The sequence below is a fragment of the Heliconius melpomene genome, chromosome 19 (genome assembly GCF_056956725.1).
Source record: "Heliconius melpomene rosina isolate 202511_hmr_F chromosome 19, ASM5695672v1, whole genome shotgun sequence".
Taxonomy (NCBI): Eukaryota; Metazoa; Arthropoda; class Insecta; order Lepidoptera; family Nymphalidae; genus Heliconius; species Heliconius melpomene.
In genome coordinates, this window is record NC_140407.1 from 1,839,603 (window position 1) to 1,862,948 (window position 23,346).

General features: G+C 31.9%; 3 protein-coding genes and 1 long non-coding RNA gene across 5 annotated transcripts; 1 reads left to right on the top strand and 3 right to left on the bottom strand.

Moving 5' to 3' along the window:
* On the bottom strand, positions 1–6,283 carry LOC146528270 (uncharacterized). The gene is made up of 11 exons (XM_085202793.1): positions 6,260–6,283; positions 5,059–5,208; positions 4,270–4,358; positions 3,358–3,433; positions 3,067–3,148; positions 2,785–2,986; positions 2,355–2,478; positions 1,863–2,025; positions 1,313–1,439; positions 450–481; positions 1–338 (listed from the first exon to the last, which is right to left on the bottom strand). Exons 1-11 carry the CDS (start codon positions 6,281–6,283, stop codon positions 1–3), a joined length of 1,407 nt encoding a protein of 468 aa, XP_085058919.1.
* Positions 458–1,217, bottom strand: LOC146528271 (uncharacterized). Its single transcript, XR_014879110.1, has 2 exons — positions 1,137–1,217; positions 458–645 (listed from the first exon to the last, which is right to left on the bottom strand). It is a non-coding gene; the product is annotated as an uncharacterized LOC146528271 (long non-coding RNA).
* A 2,049-nt stretch (positions 6,284–8,332) lies between the features above and the next one.
* LOC146528272 (uncharacterized) lies at positions 8,333–10,657 on the top strand. The gene is made up of 3 exons (XM_085203615.1): positions 8,333–8,398; positions 8,737–8,823; positions 9,940–10,657. Exons 1-3 carry the CDS (start codon positions 8,333–8,335, stop codon positions 10,396–10,398), a joined length of 612 nt encoding a protein of 203 aa, XP_085059741.1. The 3' UTR covers positions 10,399–10,657.
* A 147-nt stretch (positions 10,658–10,804) lies between these two features.
* On the bottom strand, positions 10,805–18,802 carry Osi2 (DUF1676 domain-containing protein Osi2). Of its 2 annotated transcripts, none has more exons than XM_085203753.1 (8): positions 18,724–18,802; positions 14,492–14,660; positions 14,074–14,240; positions 13,483–13,626; positions 12,748–12,881; positions 12,159–12,302; positions 11,677–11,834; positions 10,805–11,500 (listed from the first exon to the last, which is right to left on the bottom strand). In XM_085203753.1, the coding sequence occupies exons 2-8, from the start codon at positions 14,639–14,641 to the stop codon at positions 11,363–11,365; spliced, it is 1,035 nt and encodes a 344-aa protein (XP_085059879.1). In that variant the 5' UTR covers positions 14,642–14,660; positions 18,724–18,802; the 3' UTR covers positions 10,805–11,362. The 2 variants fall into 2 exon arrangements, with proteins under 2 accessions (XP_085059879.1, XP_085059880.1); XM_085203754.1 differs by lacking the exon at positions 18,724–18,802 and adding an exon at positions 15,931–16,048.
* Between the last annotated feature and the right edge of the window lie 4,544 nt (positions 18,803–23,346).

The window sequence follows — 23,346 nt, forward strand, 5'->3', positions numbered from 1 at the left end:
TTAAATAGTATTTATTTCATCACGGTCTAAACGTAAAAAGATATTATTATACTCATCTATTTTATTGTCATGTTCATTATCTTGTATATTTAGTGCATTAGTCGCGTTAAATTTGTTTGATTTGTTAACGAAATTGCCGTATATATTCTTAATTTTTTTATCGAAAATATCTTTTTCTTTGTAGCCAATGTGAAGGGTTTTTGCTTCTTCTTCTAATTTATTCAGTAAAACCATTAGTCTTCTATCAGAGTCATTCTTAGATATAAATTCAGATTTATTTATTCGATTTTCTGATGGATTTCTCAATAAAGATGTAGAATTCTGGTTTGCCTCGTTTGCTTCGTATTGTTTTATTTCGGTATTATTGTAAAATACTTTTATATCGTCTCTATACATATTATTTATAGGATTTTGATACCTATTATCAAAATAATTATTTAGATACTTACCAGCAAAATCTATACCAGGTTGGAAATTTTTCCTATTTCGAAAATATGAAGAAACAATGTTTTCTATGTTTGAAAAATCTCTTCTTGGCAATACATCTGTTCGAATATCAGGGGAAGGTCTGTTATAACGGGCTCTTTGTCTAGGCAATTCAAAGATGGGTGATTTTGCGAATATGCTTGAATTTGTACGATAAGTCTACAAATAAAAGTAATTATTATTAATCTATATATATAAAATCGAAAGGTCACTCACTCATCACGAAATCTCAGAAACTACATGTCCTAGGAATCTGAAATTTGGCATAGGAGTTACTTATAGGACGTAGGTGCTCGCTAAGACGGGAATTTGCAATATTCGATTTCTAAGGGGTTGTTTTTGGGGTCGAAAGTTTGTATGAAACTTCGTTACTACAAATGCTAGGAGTCTCAAATTTTGCATAAACGTCACTAGGACGTAGTCATGGAGACAGAAATTGATAATAACATAGTTCACGCGGGTGAAACCGCGAGCAGGCCGCTAGTATTATATAAAAGGAGGATATCTTTCAATACTTTTCTCAGTAATATAATAATCAGAGCTCAATGTATAATTTTGATATGCAATGCATAATGTAGCGGCATTTGGCGAGCCAACCCCCCCCCCCATATCCAAAATGTTAGCATAGATATTTACAAAAATACTTTTACCTTAGGCTGAAAGATTGACCGCCTTCGACCCATGTTAAGCTGATATCTCCTAACATCTTTAAAATTTCGCCTGCCATCCATTTCACTAAAACCAATTAACTTTTAAAGATACAGTTTTTTTTACAAAACTTATAGAATACGAAAAGTTTATAAAAAATAATTTTAATATAAAATACCTGGTATTTTTACTTGGTGGCGGTTTGTCTTCCACTGTGAATATAGGTAGAATAACGACGTTTGGCATGCAATTGCCATACTTGCAGTTGCTTGGGTTCATTGAGGGGCTTGAGTTGCTATTTGTTGCTGAAGAAAACAAAATATTATATATAATATATATTCATAGTATTCTTTAGCTAGCGACACAAAAATGGAATTGACACGAAAATTAGTGCCGCCTTCAACCTATAGTTATATAAGGGCGATGATTGTGGTTTCGATAGATATCGAAAAGATTCGAAGAAAATATTTGGTTACAAAAATATTTTCAATTCTTCATTTTCATAGAAGTGTTGCTTCTTTATAATATGTAGTACATTTGTGAACATTAAAAATAAGAATATATATTGTAAGGTATTTTATTTCTATTTCTCAGCTCTGGTAATAAGATAAAGCCCACCGTTGACTTCCGCCATTAAACGTGTATTGCCTCGAAATTCGGGTAGTAGTGGAGTACGGAGTATTTCAACACTGTTTTCCTCTGCCTACTTATAAGTAAAAAAAACTTACATTGTTCTTTCCCATTCTCATAGCATAAACAACTTTCATCTTCATTATATCCCAACGGGCATCCGCACTTCTTACTGTAGTCGTTTCCTGTGGGGGGCTCCATGTTATATATACTTTTTCCTTTCTCTAGACGCGTTGATAGGTTACAGACCACACGTACTGCCTAGATTTATAAAAATGGTCTAAAGCTAGTTAATTAATTAATTTTCTACCTAGCCGAGTGTTAAAGTACTTTAGCACTTTAAAACTAGGCTTCTATAAGCGTGAAGCTATATTTTTTAAATAAATACGATGGATTTGGACAGAGATATCCTATTATTAAAGTCGTTCTGTTTATCAGTTATAACAATTTTAATTTTAGATGGTTTGTTAGATGGCGGAGCCGACCATAGTTACCATCACCTAAGGTAAAATGAAATTTCTCGATTAGAACTTGAACCCACAACCATGAAAGAATTAATGGCCGTTTTAAATAATTTAATTAATACATACATTAACGTTTTTATAAATGCTCAGGGTAATGGCCGTAAACTTGAAGGCGGACACGCCACATCCTATATGTGTAGCAGATCCTTGTATAATCTGGAGAAACGGCGAGTCTCTCACGTAATCGTCCCTGCAACATTATAAGACGAAACACTTTTCAAGTTCAAGTGTTTCACACTAAACACAAGTGCAAGAGCCATAGCGTTGCATTTGGCTTGCAATTTATACAAAACAATTTCTAGGCATATATTAAATTTTAATAAATGCAGGATTATGGGTGAGAAAATTTCGTTTTGTATATTAACTTTTGGAGCGGTCGAAGCTGTGCCTGGGACTTGCAACTGAAAGTGAGCGGCACCGAGCAGTGCCTTAACACTAAGTTTCCTCTATCTTTCCTGGTATGCAACACAATAAAAACTAAATAAATTATGCTTACCATATCTGTCCTCTCAACACCGATTCTAAGTCATTAATTGAATATTTTAGCTTGTACCAAAAATTTAAAGTAGATTCTATTCCGTATTTGACCTTTTCATGACTGAAACCAGTGTAATTGAAGCGGCCTGCCACAGACTGTGGCATCCAGTCCATGGTGAAGAAAGTTGCGCTACGCACTTGTTGTGGGTCGGGAAATCTCTCTGCGAAGAATATGGAGGGTAGTTTACAAAAAAAATCTAACAATAATAATTAGCAGTGGTGGGTTTCTTTAGTAACTTACTTGTTGCTCTACAATTGTCTCCAGCTAAAATACATTGATTGGCCCATATTTGAGCAAACGTCGCTAGTTCTTGGTCCCATTCCTGAAAAATATGTTTAAATTATAACTTAATCTAAAAGTGTGTTTGGTTAAACGCGTTAATCTCAGAAACTAATGATTGAAATTGAAAAATGATTTTTGTGTTATTTATTGACGATGTACGGTCAGATATATCGAGCACTTAGGCGTATGTATCGAATATTTGGAATCAAACTTTTTAAATATTATTTAAGGATACTATATATGTCTTACCAGTTTAAATATACCGTAGCCGCGTGGAAGTGTAATGGTACCCAGTGGTACACCTCTGGCAATTCTACTTCTTATACTGCAAAATAAATAATATAAAAAGAAATACCTATATTTAAATATACTGAAAATTATTATTGAAAAAAAAAAACTAGTACAATAAACAGCTTCAAAGATAGGCAGAGGGAACCCAGTACTAGGACTGGTGGAATTCAACGCCGCGCTTCGACCACTCCGACACCTTCGCCATCAGGACGGGTAAATGAAAGTGCATTAAATATAATCCGGGGATTCCCCCGAGTCGACTTTGGGATACCATCATCATCATCATCATCATCATCAGCCTGTCCTCGTCCACTGCTGGACATAGGCCTCTCCAATGGCACGCCACTGAGCTCGATCTTCAGCTCTTCGCATCCAGCCGCTGCCCGCCACTTTACGAATATCGTCACCCCATCTAGCTGGAGGACGTCCTACATTACGCTTGCCGAGGCGTGGTCTCCACTGTAGAACGCGCTTACTCCAACGGTCATCGGTTCTGCGGCAAATGTGACCAGCCCATTGCCACTTCAGCCTGCTAATCCTTTGGGCTATGTCGATAGCATTGGTTCTCTGTCGGATAACTTCATTTTGAATTCGATCCTTCAGAGATATTCCAAGCATAGCCCTTTCCATAGCACGTTATGACATACGGAGCCGAGACGTGGACACTGACAGTGCGATTGGTCCACCAGCTTAAAGTCGCTCAGCGTGCTATGGAAAGGGCTATGCTTGGGATACCGCCTGATTGTAATCTTTTTTTGAACTCACAACCGTGACGTTACAGATGAGACGGTATCCCACTGTGCCAATGGCTTTAATTACATATAAAAACTTATATTTGTAATTATACTTTGACTTTAAAAAAATATTTACCCATTTATTGTTTTTAATATATATTCTGCATATTCTTTTGTCATGGTTACATTTTTATAATTTAAACAATCGTGTGATATTTCTCGTTTCTGGAAACAATTTTTAAAAATCCGGAAAAATAACAATTTTTAATAAAAAAAACTTACTTCCACCCGCTCTATAGTCAAAACCTCATGAAACTACCCTTGAAGTGTATCCTTTTCAATAACAACAAAAGAATCATAGATATCGGTTGGCGTGCTATTGAAATATTCGTCTGTTATTTATCGAGTCGCAATGCAAATTTAAGACTTATGTAATTTATTTATGGATTACATTGTCAGAAATGGACCAAATCAAAATAAGACCACGCGGGAAGCACTAGCTTGCAAGTAAAAAATCGAAATTGTCGAAATCGCTTCACCCAGTCAAAAGTTCTAAGGTAATGAATATAAAAAAGCAGTCGAATTGATAACCTTCTCCTTACGGAAGTCGGTTAAAAAACATTGAAAATTTAATCATTTTTAACACTTATTTGCGGGATACAGAGTGAAGCTGACACAAAAAATTAACTAAAAAAACCATAAATTTTGTACGTCAAACGATATTCATACATTTTTTGATCTTCGTATGGTAAGCAATTAAGGATTGCCTGCAAGATATCACCAGTAATGTATTAAACTGGCGTCATAAAGCGTTAAATAATATATTTCTTATAACATTCTAAAACTGTTATTTCACTTTTAGGAAAGAAAAATATTTTAGTATTTAAGTATTTATAGAAAGAGCAAATAAAATTATTTAACTGACCGGGTCAAAATGTGTGCACAACACGTGGGTACCTTCTTCACAAGTTCCTATTTTTGGACAATAATCTCTTATGTATAGGCCTTGCTGGTCGCCCACGTCGACCACAACTGAACATTTTACATATAGAAATGTGAACCATATTTGTGTAAACTGAAAAATAATAAACAATAAATATATTGGCCGTTATGGCCCAGGGGCACAATAGTGTGACTGTAACGCGACGGTTGTGGATTCGATCCCCATTCGAATTATTATCTATATATATAAAATCGAAAGGTCACTCACTCATCACGAAATCTCAGAAACTATAAGTGCTAGGAATCTCAAATTTTGCATAGGAGTTACTTATAGGACGTAGGTGCTCACTAAGACGGGAATTTGCAATATTCGACTTCTAAGGGGTTGTTTTTGGGGTCGAAAGTTTGTATGAAACTTCGTTACTACAAATGCTAGGAGTCTCAAATTTTGCATAGACGTCACTAGGACGTAGTCATGGAGACAGAAATTAATAATAACGTAGTTCACGCAGGCGAAGCCGCGGGCGGGCCGCTAGTTTATTAATATTTTCATTTCTTCGCTCTGGCGGTACTCAAGGAAAAAGCCCGGCGAGTTCCGCCACTCATTGGGAAGCGTAGTGTCTTAACACTCGGTTCCTTATTCCTCCCCTTCTGCCTGCGGGATGTATCCTGCACACAGCAGAGCCAAGTAAAAAAATTGCATGTTGGTAGACTTAAAATTCTTCTTTTTTGTTTTTCCGACTGTTATTGATTCCCACTCGGGTAACCAATATTTCAACGTCGTCGCTGTTGAAGGAAGACAAAGCGCGGTGTTGATTACCGCCACTCAAAATTTGAGCGTCAATTGGGAAATGGAATATCTTAAAACCAGGTTCCCTCTACTTACCTTCTATGCAGCAAAATCGTAAAAAAAAATCGTGACAAATATTAACATGTCTCTGCTGTGGTACCCATTAGATATTTTTTATTTAGTTTCACATTATATTCCTCATATAACAGACGGGTGGGAGAAACCTAGTGATAATTCACTCCGTAATAGGATACCGTCCGCACTTATGACTTATTTTCGAGACATTATGCGGATCATTAGAAATCGAACCTCCAATCCATTCATCGCGTTTACAATCAGAAACTGTGCCTTCTACAACCACCACAATTATTTAAAAATATTATTTTAAAATCACCTGAATTATATTCTTCATTATCATTTCATTTTTGCTGTCCAATTATAATCATTCGTTCATATTGACCGTAAAATTCAAACAAATCTCGCAGAAAACTTGATAAGAAAATAAGTGATATTGGAAATTTAGTTTCACGCAAATTGAAAAGTAACAGTTATTAATGCAAGGAATGTTGCAAGCTATTTTACAGAAATATACTTTTGTTTGTATGTTTTAAGGCATTTAGGTAGTTAAAAGAGAGAGAGAGAGAGAAGAAGAGAGAGAGCTTACTGATATTAAGTGTTAGCTTGCATATCTTATCGTTATATTTAGAGAAATAGGCCATATGCCATAGGTATGTAAACATTAGTCTAAAGGAGAACTTTGCTTGTTTTTTTTTAATTATTATAATTTAACTAAATTAATTAATTAAAATAATAGTAAACTGTGAACAAATTCGTAATATAAATAGCTCCTCTGTACTGTGACCATTTGAGAATAATAAATATTTTAAATTTTAATATACGTACTGCTCATGGACTTCAAGACGCAACGTTTAGGAATTTCGAGAAATCTTCTCTAATCCTTATTCTACCCTCCCTTATCTATCTACATGCAAAAAATCAATTTCCGGAGTCCAATAGTTTCGTTTGTACGCTTTCTGTCAATCACTCACTAATTAAAGAGTTGTACACATATTTTACATTTTATTTTTAGAAAATAATCACACAGTGTGTATTTATGTATATCTATAGCAAAATTGAATTTTCAAAGAAACGAAGCTCACTCGAATAAACGCAATTAGTGCTATTTATTAGTTATAACAAGCATTACAATTTAATTGACACTTGAAAACTTTACGGCTGTTTTCACAATATTTTATTATTGAAAAAAAAAATATATATATTTAGACTTATCAACCACGTGTCAAGAGAAGTAAAAATTTAAAATTTTGAAAAATTTTATAGAATTTGCAGTAAAATAAAAGGATTTTTCGAAACAATGATGTTTGAAATGGTGGTTTTAAAAAAGAACTGATTTTACTTTAATTTTATTTGTTGATAGAGTTATCATTTTACTGATTTTGGAGTATTGTCAATATATTTGTACCTCTTAAGAATAATGGGTAAATATTCAACCTTTGTTTATATTTCATTAATGATTTCCTTTCTTAATTTCTCATACTTTTGAAGAAAATTATGCGAAGGTTTAATATACATTATAAAAGGGTTCCTTAGACTGAAATCTGATCCATGAAATGCTAAGATGTTTCTCTTAGATTTCCAAAACAGTGTATGTTGAGTGGCGAAACTCAACGCCGCCCTTCTTCTTGTTACCGGAGAGAACATATAAAAATAATTCGTTCTACCGAGTGGCACACCCCCAAATGTGAGACGCTTTGCCCCTGCGTCCATAGCGTCTTTTTATATCTGTGGACAGTTATAATACTTCGAACGGGCATCGAATCCACAACCATCGCCAACCTCCCTACGCGGTGACGGCTTCTAATATTCAACAAAGGTAGGCGTAATATTATTTATTCATTATACAACCCCGATTGACCCACTGCGTCGTTTGAAGTTCAATGTAAATATTTGTGTATGTCTGAGCTTAGGTGATTTAGTACCCTCGAGGGTGAGCATACTACTTAGTTTGGATTATTTGCGTACTTTAATTTACGTTTATTGGAAAGTATTTGATTGGTTCTGTATTTTTTTTTTTTTTTTATTTATATATAGGTACTATTTATTTGTTTATTTTTATTTATTTTTTAGTATACAGCGTGAAAGTAAAAAAAAATATAATTGTACTTTTATAACATTATCTAAATAAAGTATAGCTATTGATATTCACCAAGCATAATCTATAAAAGAGCAAAAAGGATCCATTTCTTATCTTTTAAAAACTTTCGAAATAGAATTAAAAAAAATATAAATAAGTAGTACGAGTCCTAAAAACGATTAGGCTGCCATTTGATTAGCTCTGCCTAAACAAGCCTGTTTTGTTCTTAGAACTGTAAATATTTACTTTATTCCATATTTCAAATTGCTTACTTCTTGCTTTTACTACTCTAGTGTTAGACTTTTGGCAGTAATGTTTCTTTTATTAATCGTATTTAATGTTTTGTTGAATTTTACTGTAAGAGGTGATTCGGTACAGGTTAAGGTTAGTTACTTGTTCTTAAGATGTATAATATAAAATGTTATACAGACAGATTGATATCGAATTTAAAAATTGGCTGGATAGATTTAGAATAAATATATATAAATGTAAAATCTTTTCTTATATGTCTAAAACCAATTAATACTTACCGTCGTAGTACAGAAGAGTGTTTGTTTGTGTTATGCGATAAATATGAATATGTATCAATTTAAATTATTACCGTTTCCCCGCTCAAGTAAGACAAAGCCCTGCGATGAGTTCTGTTCCAATTGTCTGTTCTCATTAAGACACTAATGTCCCCCTTTTCTCATAAAGAATATTATGTTTTTATCCAGGATACGTCTGCTTACGTCAACGTAGAGAAGAATGTTAAAAAAAATGAAGGCGCGCTAAGTTTTTATGCCGCTATTAATAGTAATACAGTAAGTTTTTGTTATTTTTTTATAGCTGCATCCTGTATTCTTTATATAGCAAGGTAGTCAGACAAAACCTAGTGTTAAGGCACTATATGGTATTGTCTCCAAATTGGTATTATTTTGTTTAAAAAAAAATCAAAAAAATTTTACAAGTTGCTTCATTTTTATTCAGATTATTTGTTTTACTTTCTGCTTCTTTTTTTAAGTTTAAAAAAAGGGAAATATTAAAATAAAGTTACTAATTTTTTTTAATTTAATTTTTATTACTATATAATACTTGTTGGTTTAAGAATATTAACCATGATTAAGCATTTAAAAATACACATTTATCAACTTTAAGTGATATTAAATAGTTTCAATTTAGATTATATTTAATTGAAAAGTTCAGTTGAATTGAGGCCACCATGGCAGTGTTGTGGGTTCCATATCCACTTGGTTGAATAAATTATTCTTATTTCTCTGTTCAGATGAGATGTCGGACGGAAAGTGGAAGCGGCATTTTGAATATGTAGAGTGGCTGCTCTACATATTATGGATTTAAATTTTCTTGAATCATTTAAGATTTACGCATAAATCTCTTTTGTCCGTATTTTTGAATATCGACCACGTTCGCTATCTTCAATACCATTGTAATTATATAAATATTCATTGAGGCATACTAGAGTACAATGGCTACAGTATCTTATGAATAGGCTTTTGAAGATTGGGGTTAAAGGAATTAAATGAGATATTGTAGGGCGTGGTTACTTTGGCTATGTTAGCTAATATTGGCTTATAGTGATTGATGTACCTATATATTTTTTTGTAATTGAATTATGCAATATTTCCATTGCAGTAGGAGTCAGGGAGTGTCTAACACTAAGTTTTCTCTGTCTACATATATTACATCTATATGCGAGATGAAATATTAAAGAAAACAAAAAAAAGCCACAAATTTCTTAGTCGTCTAACTCGTATTAGGTTATTTTTTCTTTCGTCCTCCGTTGTGTAGTAAAACCTGGCTTTAAGCATTTTCCAATTAAGCAAACGAAAAATGTTGTTTTTTTGTGTAAGAATATGTTTATAGTTTTAGGTGATAAATTATGATAGATGTAAATAAAATCAAAATTCATTCTATTTCAGTCACCAACAAATTTAATATATTTCGAAAAAGATGTAAACCAAGTGAAAGTACCAACAAACATATATGAAGAGCACAAAAAGAAGAAAAAAATGAAGAAAGCGCCAAAAAGAACAATACAAAAGATAATAAAGAAAGGGAAGAACAGAAGTAGAAAGATTTACGTTCGTCCCATGACAAGGATACCTACTGTAGCCACTCAAAAATTCGAATTGCAGGACAGCGATGGTAACTATGAAGAGAGTACAACAGAAAGTCACAGACGAAGATATAGGAAATATTCTAAAATACCCAGATATCCTATGCCATTTCAAAAATTTCAAAGGAATTCCTTTATCAGAAATAAAAGAGAGTCTGATAGGAAAAATTTGTATATAATTAATGATTTAGATGAAGTGGAATTTGTTGATAGGGGTGATGATTACGATGTTGTCAAAGCTCATGTTGGCAAATATTGGTAGAAGTGAGAGAGTTGTAAATTGTATTTTGTGAAATTGTATATGTCTTCTAATAAATGCTACGATAATTTTTTGGAGGTTAAAACCTAAAATTGAAGTCCATTCTAATTTAATAATTTGCAAAACATAATGGCTGAAGAGAGCGATTTATTTTATTATTTAGAACTTGTCCATCCTTAGGCAAAATATATAGTATTTTATAAATTAGGTTACTAAAAAAAATATTCACCTTACTCTACTGAGAAAATGTATAAAAAGTAATAGCAGCAATATTGAAGTGTATCTCATCATATTTCTAATTTTCTTTCCTTTCTTGGGCTTAAAAATGAATAGAATATTTTTGGCACTGCCTTTGTATTTATTTAAAAGATAAAGACGCAAAAATATTGTTTTAATTAAAAGACAAATCTCAAATTTATTTTCGTTTATTTAACAAACAATATTTACAATTAAACATTACTTAAGAAGTAAATAATTATTTTTTCAAAAACAAAAAAATATGGCTTATCATTAAGAAAATATTTAAATAAAATAGATTCTATTTACATATGAGTATCACTTATAAAGTTTACACATGTTCGCTAGTACGCGAATATTTAAAAAAAAAAACGTTTTATATATAAACGTCTACTTATTCTATTATTATAAAAATCTTTTATCTTTGTTTTGACTTAGATTTTTTCATTAACTTTAAGAACATAAAATATATTTATTATTAATTATTTAAGTTCTTTTGAATGTGTGGAGCTACGTTAAGCTCCGCCATCCATCATGGGCGGTGCGAGGGGAACAGACTTAACACAAGGTTGCCTCTGCCCACCATGCGGAAAATTTTTTATATTTTGTTTTCAATAATTATGCTGAAAATGAATTTCCACAATTTTCCGCCTGTTTTTATAAACTACATACTAAGGAAAGAAGGAAATAAATAATTTAAATATGTTCCTTCTAGCACTTATAGTGACATTTAAGCAGTTTCCGCTTTTATGTCTTCAGCTCCGTTCTTACTTCTATACTCCCAGCCTTGGTATGCCAGGTCTTGTGGGCTAACATCATGCTCCCTGAATGCAACGCCGTTTGAACCATATTTGTTGTAATGGTTCCCCTGGAAAAATAATTACGTTGAAATTTAATGTTTTTTAAGAATTAAGTATTTTCAATCATGAGAAAATAGGTAGATACTGGCTACCGAAATCCATGCATTCAATGAATGAATTAAAAACCCTAGTTTCGTAATACTAGGTTCCTTCTCCCTACCCTGCAACAAAAACAAGTACTTACAGCATAATTCTCATAGTGTCCATATTGTGATGGTCCATGTCCTTCCCTGTATGGACTCAGTCCGATGCCAGCAGGTGAGTATTGAGGGCCAGAATAGTGATTGGAAGAGAACGGTGATGTCAAGTTAGGCTTACAGAATTTAAAATATCCGATGACACCTGGAAATTAAAACAAATGTGTGATTTCCTGTACATTTTTAAAATGTTTTAAAATTTATATAATTAAGGGTCGCTAAAAAAATATTTAATATTTTGAAGATTGGTTAATTTGCATTTAACTTAATGAATGTTATGTTTTTTATAAATATTTTAAAGTACAATAGTATTTTTTGATAAATAATAATTGAGAGGTAGACGAAAATGTGGAAATTAATCTTAATATCCAGAAATATGTACTTAGTATGTTATATTTTTTGCTTACAATTTTATAGAAAAATATAAATTATAAGTAATGTTCAAATCTGTAAAGTTCACAAATCTCACCTGGCACTATAAGAGCCATAAATCCTAAGAATTTCTTGAAACTAGCAAGCCCAAGTATGAGAGGCAGGAACAACAGTAACTTGAGCTTGAAAAGCTTCAGGATCAACAACATAGGAATTATAAGCTTCTTCAGCTTGTGGCGACCTGTGAATTTGTGAAATATAATTAATTAATATTACAAAGAAAAAGATGTAAAAATACGTATAGGTATTTTATACAACTTTTATATATTTTTTACATTTATGCATTGTCTTACATACAAAAGGGTAGTTGTTGTCAGAACAAGAAAATGAAAATAATTCATTCCCCCGAGTAGATATCATCACATTTTTATGTTATTAAGTTAGACATCAAATTGAAAATGACAGACTTATTAAATGTTTTTTTTTAAAGTTGTTCCATACATAGAAAATAATACTTTTTACTTTTTAGAAAAAGTATAAGAACGCGGAGAAATTTTAACCTGTGCCTCTTGCCACCCTCTGGCCACTAAATCATAAGTTCTTATCAAGTTGCCTCGAAGTTCTTAGACATTACAGCTTATATTTGGCCCACATATTTTTAAGCAAAAATTGAATTAAATACTAACGGAAAGGAGGTGCCTTCTTATCTTCAATGATGTCAACTTCATCAGCGATGTCATCAAGGAACCTTGGAGCGATAATTCCATTCGATGTCACATCATCGTCGAGCTGCATTTCTAGAGCGGTAGATCTTAAAAACCTATGAGAGAAATATAAAATGGTAAATACTTTATAGCTTATAAAAACAGAGTAAGCAGATGAAACCTAGTGTTAAGACACTCTGTTCTCCACTTTCCGCCATTTTTCGAGATATTGAGAGGCTGAACTCGTGGTTTGTCTTGTTACCAGAGTGAAAAACGAATATATTAATTAATTTATTCCCCCGAATGGGAGTCGAACCCACAGCCGTCGCTATGACTGTAATCACTCGCTTGTGCGCCTGCCCCACGGCAGCCTTATATAGAATTATGAATACTTTTAAATATTAAATATTTAGTTGGAGAAAATATATTAAAAATTCGTGAAAATTCAGTGTAAATTCGAGTATATTAAAAATTTTAATATCATTCTACCGAGAATTCAAAAGGCGAAACTCGCTTTCTAAGATTTTAAATTACCAAAAATGTTTCAAGTTATTTTTTCTGTATTTTTCTTTCTCTTATTTCGCTGTGACGGCGGTAAAACATGTATTTGTTTAATTAATATATATCTCTGGTATCAAAAGTTATATGTAAACTAGTGAAATATCACTCAGTTCTACAATTTTTCGTTAAAATTATGAACAATAGAGCACAGTATACCTTTCAATTTTCCTCATGCCATATTTGACTAGGGCATCCCAATCGGAGTCTTCACTTCGTGGCTGAGAGCTGAACTCTGGGGGTTCCCTGGACAAAGCTCTTGCTTGGGATTCCACTTTACGTAGAACAGCGTTGTCAGAAAGTCTGAAAATAAATCGTCATTAACATTTAAATATTTATTGTAATAAAGGTAATTAATTTAGATTTTTAAGTAGAATCTGGTGTCATAGAATCTAGAGTTTAATACTCGATGGTTGTGTATTCGATTACCATTCGGGGGAATAAAAAAATATTTGAATTCTTTAACACTATTGTCGCGTAGTTGTTGCGAGTTCGATACTCATTAAGGGAAATAATTGGGGTATTTATATAGTTTAAATTTTCCCGGTCTAATTAGAAAAAAATATAGGATGAAAATTCTTCTGTTCTCAATATAAATTTTGTTCAATATTTCCAAAATAATATTAACTTACTCGTCAGTTTATTTAATAAGACACACTATTGATTTTTTTCGATTAAAGAAAAGACTTTTCTCCAAATATACTGTTCTCATTCATTTTCTTTATTAAACATATTTTCATGTAAACTTACTGGTAAGCCTGTTTGTCAAAGAAATCGTCGAAAGACCTCAACGCTTGTGCTTTGAAGCAATCTGCGAGGTCGCCATTGATGCATTGCTGAGTAGACTTCTGAATGTACGGGTCCTGGTCTTCTCCTAAGCCTATCCAGTCTAGAAGACCTCTGCCTTGAGCTTGTGGCTGGAATAGAAATAATATTATATTAAAGTTTAGTTTATTTAATTTAAAATTAAAATTAGCTTCGATAAACATTTCGATATTAGTAAAGTAAAAAAAGAAAATATCTAGAAGGTGCTATGGTATTTTAATAAGAAGGAGGTTCTTGGTTCGATGCCCACTCGGGGGAATGAATTATTTTTATTTTCATCCCGAGAAAAAGATTTACTCACAAAATGACTATAACGGAAATCAACTAAGTATCGCATGCTTACCGATCGTCCATGATCTTCATTAAAATTCAAAGATCTTCCATCAGTCTCTTGAGGAGGCTGATCAGGTAACCTGATCCCGCCTTCCCCGTTGGACTGTATCGCGAGGACCGCCGCTATGGCGACCATCAACCATCGGGCTCGGTTAAGCATTTTTATAGCTTAATGTATCCTGGAATTAAAGATTTTTTTTGTTTAATTAAATATATAAATATCTAAATACGATAGTTTAAAGTTCATATTTTAATCAGGTTGAAGGAAGAAGGTTTTATATTAGACATTTTTTTTATGAATGTATCTTTTTTTTTGTTGTCATAGAGTATTTATATAATGAAATGCAAAATAAATAGAGTATGAAGAACAATATGCAAATGACATAGTTGATTGCAGATATATTTTTTTATTTTAACATTTTTTACACGAAAGCTACAGCTTGGGTTGAAAAAGGAGAAACGCAGTATTTTAATACTAAATTCCCTCTGTCTACCCTGCTATATGCGGGATTGATTGTGAAGGCAAAAAATAAGGCACATTTCAAGTACATAAAAATACGAGTGTAGTAAGTATCTACATATTTATGTTTGTTTATATGAAAAATGGAAAAATAACGAGTCTCAAAGACCGTTTCCGTTTCTAAGACTTTTTATTTTAGATTGGTATTGAAAATACACAACAACTGTCCACAAATAGATACGAGTATGCAGTAGCGGTTTCCGACTTTTACTTGGCACTTTCGCGCGTGGCTATCCGTACCTTAGTACTGTACAGTACGAAAAAATCGTTTAAATTTGTGTATTTGATTTTATACTCTATTATGTATAGTTTTAAGAATTATGTTTCTGTGGAGTTATTTATTTTGTTTTTTTTTTATAGCTACACGCTGTTTTCCGCTTCTCACACAGTAGGCAAAGGGAACCTAGTGTTAAGACACTCCGTTCTGCCGTCGGGTTGTGAAACTCAACGCTGTGCTTCGTCTTGTTATAAATGCTAAAAAAAGGAAAATATTTCTATTTCCTGGATTGAAATTGAACCTCAAAATTTGTGTTTACAATTGTGCTGCTTTTAGCTAAAGCCCTTATCCTGCTGTTCTACGACATCCTCATATATTTTTGAGCATTAAATAAACAATTAAGTAATAAAATTATTAAATGTATTAAATAATTAGTATTTTTGATATTATATATTTAGATACCCCTCTGTTCTTCATTTTAAACTTTACATTGGTTGAATGACTTCAACGTGACACTAAGCATATACAAATTGGCAAATTATTTTCAATACAAACATTGCCTCTAAATGGATTCGAACCTACCAATATTAGTCAAGTTACTATAGTAAAAAATGATAATAATTATTACATGGATTTGTATATAATGGAAGAAAAATTACCTTATATTAAAAAATATATTAAAACTAAATCTATTATTATATATTGACCATACCATTTCCAAAATAATATTCCAAAACATATTTTCACAGTAACTTTCAAGTAATTTAGGTTAAGTTTCAAACGACTCGTTCGTGCGAAGGATACGCACCGCGATGGCAGACTGCGCGTGAGTTAGTTGACTACGTAGAGTAAGACCATAGAAGCGATAGTGTGGGAAATTAGCTGTTTTTTGCAATAAATTTATATTTATTTAGTTTTTTGTGGAAGAGGTGATTGTAGGTTCAAACACCAAAGTGGGAAAAGCAACTTTGGGAAATCACAGTACATTTTCTTTTTTTTTGGATTTTTCCCTTTATTTGTAATGTCTTTTGGAAATTTGAATGGAAAAGGCCACGTTTATTACGTGATGACCCTATTTTATTTTGTGAATTTAAGTTTGAAGGAAATCGATTATTTCATATTAAAAAGACTGTATGATTTATTTAAGGTTTCTTATCTTTACCACAGCTCTCTGAAACTAGAGTTGAGTTTCTCATCATTAGATTTTTCGCTAAAGTTTAGATTTTAAAATTTAAAAAAAACAGTTAAGTGCGAAACGGACTCGCCTATCGAGGTTTTATGGTTTATTATTTAATCCTAACAAGATTTTACCCTTTTTTTTAAAGCCACAGAAATGTCTTAAAAGAAACAGAATTTCTTAACATTAGGTACTCAAGTTTCCTCGGCTTACCCTTCTATGTGCGGGATATAGCGTGAAGTTACTAAAAAGATTTTATCCTCTTTTTCCAATAGTATAATGAAAAAAGTTATTTTGTGTAGTACACAAATCAAATCAAATGGCACATCTACAAAATAAATCTTTGACTAATGTTGCGGAAGTGGACTAAAAGCACGAGTCGAATATAAAGTTTGACATCACTTTGGATTGTTCTAATTAAGATGCAAGTTGCATAGGTTTTTGTTTCGTTTATATATAATTTTCTTATTTTATTGACCTTAACCATTAACCCATTGACCCTGATCAGGGTTATAGGGGGCATTCGAGGGTCTTTCTTAGCACTCTTATTTCCATAATTTTATTTATTTTCATACACACATCAGGGTTGGGAACCTAGTGTTAATATATTTCGTTCGTTTTGTACCTACCAGAGCGGAGAAATGAAAATATTAAATATTTCATTTCTTCGAGTGGCAATCGAACCCCCAAATTGTCGTGATCTGCCAACATGATTTTATATAAAAATATACGTTTTCTATTATAACATAACATTAATTTTCTTTATGTAATTAGTTATTTAATCCAGGTGATAAAAAGATTATCATTCAACAGAAAGTAAACATTACGACAGCACTACACTTTTTACTACTAGTTTTTACCATGTTTTGATAAAAAAAAAACTCAACAATATAGAAGCCGTCGTGACACAGTAGGTCAACGAATCACCGTGGGTTCCATTACCACTCGGGAAAAGATTATATAAAGTTCAATTTCAGTTTCCAGCCCTAGGTAAGCTAAGGTAAGCGCAGCGTTGAGTTTCGCCTATCAACACGCAATGTCTTAAATTCGAGCGGAAAGCGGTGAACGGAGTTTTTTTAGCTTTAGGTTCCCTATGCCTACCCCATAATTACGTGGTAAAAGGTGCAAAGCTAAAAGTGTAAATATGAATGGAAGTAATGGTGTCATACGTGATGCAATATACTCTGTAGCCTCTCTAGATAAACGGACTATCCAACACAAGGATCCAAGAATTCTTCAATTCACACAAGTAGTTCATAAGATTGACTCGTTCAACCAAACAAACACTTCAGCATTATAACATTAAGTATAGAATAGATAAACAATCATCTTTCAAAAATCCCGAGTAAAAGTAACTTAAAAGTAAAAAGTTTCTAAGGTTCTTTGTCGGTAGCGTTCGAACTGTTACATTCATAGAATAAGTAATTTTTCAATGTATATGAATAAGATATTTAAATCTTTTAGTTCTTTGTTTTCGGGTGAGGCGTACTGGTGCCGTATGTATGCTAATAACTTAGGTCGTTATACGTGATTTATTTTGTATTTGTACTGTACTGGATTTACTAGGAATTCGAGAAATCAGAAAGATATAAGTAGGTATAAACATTCATAGCATTTAAAATATTACATAAACAAACAAATATTTTAAGTAACCAGTATCAAAAAATAATAGAAATTTATTAAAAAAATAATCTGCTTCACTTTAAGCTTCACGCTGTATTCCTTACACACGTAAGTAGAGGGAACCTCGTGTTAAGACACTCCGTTCTCCATTTTCCGTCGAAATTTGGAGACATTGTATGTTGAGTAGTGGAACTCAACCCCGCGCTTTGCCTCGATACCAGAGTGAAGAATTATTTCTTATAAAGAAAAACATTTCCAAACAATGAGACAAGCGACATACTCTAAAGTAGGCCAGAGGACAATGTTATATGACGCTTATATAATACTGATTCATATATACAGGATAAGCTTTCTCTAGTGCAAGTACCGTTATAGCCTTACACTTCTAAGTAATTGTAGAATATTAATGGATATTAAATATTTAAAGCATTACATTTGAATCAATAGGCTGTAAACGCAACGGTCGTAGGTTCGAATCCAAAACCGTCAATTTATATTTTCATTTAATATTAATTTACAAAGTTTATAGAAGTATTTATGTCTAACACGTTCTAGATTAGATCCATACATACAGCCCTCTTTCTATAATAATTATTATATAAAATTATATTTAAGTAAAAAAAACGAAAAGAAGATAAACATAAATCGTATAAAAATATGGTAAACCTTCAAAACTTATTAAAATTAGGTAGTTAAAGAACTTACCTTTAAAACTTATTGAACAATATCTAGATCACGTCAATGCACTGTACGTTTCAAATGAGAATGAACCCACGTACCGTCGCGCAAGCTTATATAATAACAATATAAGAATTGCATAAACTGCTTCGTTCTGCCTTATGAGAATATTGCTGTCACGTTAGAATTTCTACTTTATTACATTGAGATAGAGTTCAAACTTAATATTTTGTTCCTGGGAGTTTTACGTCAAAATGGATCTTGTTGCATTTGAATTTGATAGCTTAGCTCAAAATAATAAAGTTTAATTTTATGTGTTAAGTTATTTTAGTGAATCAACACCTAAGTAACAGCTGTGTCTGTTGATATAATATGAACTTTACTACATAGAAATAAAGTTTATTATTGCGAATTGAAAATTTAGCAACAAACGCCTTGGATTGAGTTAACGCAACTTTGGGATATCCCAGTTGATGTTTTAAGGCTATGTTAGTGTGGAAACAGTTTTTTATTAATTCATATTAAGATACAATCCAACTGAAATTTAAATAATTTTCCAGCTGTAAATAAGACATAGACATTAAAAAAACTAAATAAATGAACATTCAAAGTTCCAAATATTTGTCTATTGTTTATATTATAGGAGTCACTATTCTACCGGTTTCTTACCTGAGGCGTAATTATTCTTGTCATAATGCTATTTACGTTTTTTCGTAGTTTCATTCAATGCTATAATATATATATATATATATATATATATATATATATATATATATCTCATGCTTTCATCCACAATAATCAAAAGGGAAATCAAGAAATAAAATAATAGTAGGAATACAAAAGAAACAAGTCTATTTATTTATTTTTTTCAGATTCAAGCAGTATTCCGTATATTTTTTAATTTATAATAAAAAGCCGCTTCCACTTAACACATTCGATTATTGTATCCTGGTAAGGTTTTCATAACACGGTACGTTGAAATACGGATGTTCCTGAAACTTTTCGGATTTATTTTGAAATTCATCCTTTGAGATTTGGAAAAAAATATGTAAATTTCACCATTTTTGTATTCAAATTGTGTGGAAAATATGATTTTTATAGAAAAACCGATATAAAGTTTGGACTTCGGTTAGTCCCTAAAGGGTAATTATTGTATGTATTTGAAAAAAGTAAATAAGTTACATCAAAAGTAACTTGAAGTAATATCAAGTATATTCTGAGATAGGTTAGCGCTATAGCTTGCACGGTTAAGGAACTTCTTATACGTTATATAAAAATATTCTTTTCTATAGCTACGTATCAGTAGTTCCTGAGATTAGTGTGTTAAACTAATTAAATTCACACACACACACACACATACTCTTCACGATGTGTATGACAGAGAACCTGGAAACCTAGCGTTAAAACACTCCATTCCTCTTAGGACAGTTCAGTTTTCCACTTTCACCCCTTGTGCCTTCGGGCCACGAAGGCGTCAAATAAAAAATTATATATTTCAAAATACCCCCCCCGAGCTCACACCGTGCTTGTTTAGAGGTAAGTCTACCCTTAACAAGTCAATATTTATACATGTATAATTAAAGTCAAGGGTATTTAAATATACAAGAATTATATTAAAATATTTGTTGTTTGAACCCTGTGTTGTGTTTTGGGTACTAATTAGAATAAGATTTATAATTTGTTGTAAAGATATTATTTATCTATACTAATATTATTGAGGCCAGTCGTGTATAAATACATATTCCAATAAAAAAAAACCTATATTTTTTTGAAACTCAATTAGTAATTCCTAAGATTATCGCGTTTAACCAAGCAAATTCTTTAGCTCTATATTATTTTTATTTTTTTCCACAGAGGGAACCTGGGTACCTAGTGCTCAGATACTTCAAATTCTGAAGGTATTGTGCCCCAGTTTGCCTTGTTACCAGAGCGGGGAAATGAAAATATTAAATATTTTATTCCTCGGAATGGAAAGCGAACCCACGAAAAAAATATATATTTGCATATATTTTGATAGTTATTAGAATTCCTATATTATTTATATGAAGACTACGCATTTCTAATACTGATGAATCATCTAGCTTTTAATTTGACATCTTATTCGAAGCAATCATGACGAACCCGCGTCTTGGTTTAGTTTACTTATCCCTTTATTAAACTGTGAATACCTAACAACGAGAATTCTACTAATGAGACTGTGAGGTTTTAGTACTTAGCTTTGAACGTTTCTGTTATATTATAATATTTACTGAAATTTCTTTAATACAAGCTAAACGGCATTTCTTCGTTTATGTGATTTATTTTTAGGTTCACGCTTTATCCCGTATACAGGACGGTAGGCAGAGGAATGGTAGTGTTAAGACAGTTCATTCTCCACGTAAAAATTGTTAAAAATCTCTGTAATCTAAATACAGCACGTATTCACGCATTTTTCATATTTAATGGATAAGTCAAAGATATTTACTTTTACAATATTCGCGGGGTTAGGGTTTGATCTCGACTGAGGAATTTTTTTTACCGCTCATAGCAGGGTAGACAGAGGGAACCTTGGAACCTAGTGTTAAGACACTTCGTTCACGATTCCGATACTCCTGTTCTCTAAATATTTGTTACTTAATAAATTATCTTTCAATATTTATTATATTGTAAATAATTTACTTATTTATAGTAAAATTTGTCTTATTCAAGAATAATTCCAAGAACAATTAATATCTAACTTTACAACAAATAATTAATTGGCCGCGTCCTAACCAGCTGTCTTCGATCTTTAAGTTTTGGTTATCTACAAATTGTTATCTGGAACTATGATTTATATAAATGTAACTTTAATTTGTTTAATATATACTTTTCATTTATAAATATTAACTTTATTAATTTGAGACTTTCGTGGCGCAGTGGCAAATGGTGTCATCGTAAATGTGTGTTTTGAGTTCGGTTCCACTCGGGAAGAATAAATTATTATTTTTTTTTCCTCTCAAATGCATAAGAATTTAATTTTTAATTAATTATTTTAATTTTCTCATTTATAATAAGACAAATAACTTCGTTGAGTTCTTCGCTACTTCTCACGCAATATCTTGAAAGTGTAGTGGTGTGTGAGGATCGTGTCTTAACACAAGGTTTCCTCTGCTATATGCGGGATACATCGTTAAGTAATACAAAACAAAAATTAAATACGTAACTATGATCATTCATTACAAGCGGAAAAATTATACTGAATACATTGTCGCGGTCTAGTTAAACCAAATCTCGACATTACGTTCCACTACACTTAAAGAAGATTTATTGTTAGCGGATCGAGAAAAGCGATGTTCCTTTTTAGGGTTCCATATTTCAAAAGATGAAACGGAACCTTTATAGAATAAGTTTTAAATATGGGAGGTTTGTTCTACTTTCACCTAACAATTACTGAACGGATTTAGATGAAACTTTACAGTAATATAGCGTATATATGAGAATAACGCATAGGCTATAATTTATGTAAACATTTTGTATAAGTTAGCTTTAACATAACAATACGTTTAATATAACAAAACAATAAAACAACAAAACACTTTATACAAACGTTGTATGCACTTTATACAACGTATGTATGTCGACAGAGATATTATGGTAGTGTAGTGTTATATTTATTTTATAAATTTAATGTATTTTTTATATATTATTTTTTAAAAAATATTAGCATTTTCCACTCCTTCTCTACATAAACTATAACTGAGCCAAATTTGATACTCCTCCATCTGCACCATTTTCAAAAAAAGGAAAACAAAGATTTTGCATTCCGTTTAATAAATAGAGATATATATTATTTATATAACCTTGACAAATGCCTCCAGAACTCATCAGAAAGTGGGCAACGGAGTGTCTTAACACTAGGTTACCTCTGCCTACCCTGCTGTGTGGGGGATACAGCGTGAAGTAGATTTATATGACCTTGACACATGAGTCGACGTATTAAAAAAAACCCATAGCGATTGAGCCACTAACCGAAAAACATAAAATGTTACCCAATATTATGCACCGCGGATTTAAATGAAGACCAAAATTTACTTATAATTATTATTGCTATAATCAATCTTAATGCTATTAAATAAAGTTTAAATTTATTTGCACTTAAAAATAGAGTGTTTGTACGAATTCTTCTGCTAAATTAAATTTCGACTGTATCATTAAAGAAATAAAGTTAATTTTGCTTGTATTTATTTCAAGAAAGGTCAACTTTCTACTAATATGAAGAAGAGGGGCAAACCGGATCTCCGTCTACATTCACTATATTTGGAATAAAACGTTTTGATATTTATTTGTTTATTGTAATAGCTATCTTTATGAGTCATCTGTTATTCTTTTGTCGAGTATGAAAAATAAATAGCTTAACCGTACTTTTTTAATTATACTGTATCTACATAAAAATAATGCTTATTTACAAGCATTATTTACGATCTAAAAATAAAAAAAATAATAATTAACTTCACGCTATATCCTGCACACAGCAGAGAGAACCTGGTGTTGAATCTGTGACACTCCGTTACCCACCTTCCTTTTATTTTGAAATAAATATTCTGTCGCGTTACAGTAAGTGTGACTGTAACGCGACGGTTCTGGGTTCGATCCCCACTCAAAGAAGTCAAATATTTATTTACGTTTATATTT

Bases quoted from the DNA above. Each gene is read 5' to 3' on its own strand.
- Osi2 (XM_085203753.1), bottom strand. From the start codon at position 14,641: ATGCTTAACCGAGCCCGATGGTTGATGGTCGCCATAGCGGCGGTCCTC. The intron at 13,627-14,073 runs GTAAGTTTACAT...ATTTATTTTCAG, and splicing joins TTTGACAAACAGGCTTACCA to ACTTTCTGACAACGCTGTTC. The intron at 11,835-12,158 runs GTGAGATTTGTG...TTTAATTTCCAG, and splicing joins TATGGCTCTTATAGTGCCAG to GTGTCATCGGATATTTTAAA.
- LOC146528272 (XM_085203615.1), top strand. From the start codon at position 8,333: ATGTTTCTTTTATTAATCGTATTTAATGTTTTGTTGAATTTTACTGTA. The intron at 8,399-8,736 runs GTTAAGGTTAGT...GTTTTTATCCAG, and splicing joins TAAGAGGTGATTCGGTACAG to GATACGTCTGCTTACGTCAA. The intron at 8,824-9,939 runs GTAAGTTTTTGT...ATTCTATTTCAG, and splicing joins CCGCTATTAATAGTAATACA to TCACCAACAAATTTAATATA.
- LOC146528270 (XM_085202793.1), bottom strand. From the start codon at position 6,283: ATGATAATGAAGAATATAATTCAG. The intron at 5,209-6,259 runs GTGATTTTAAAA...ATTATTTTTCAG, and splicing joins TAATGAAGAATATAATTCAG to TTTACACAAATATGGTTCAC. The intron at 4,359-5,058 runs GTCAGTTAAATA...AATTGTTTCCAG, and splicing joins TGTGCACACATTTTGACCCG to AAACGAGAAATATCACACGA.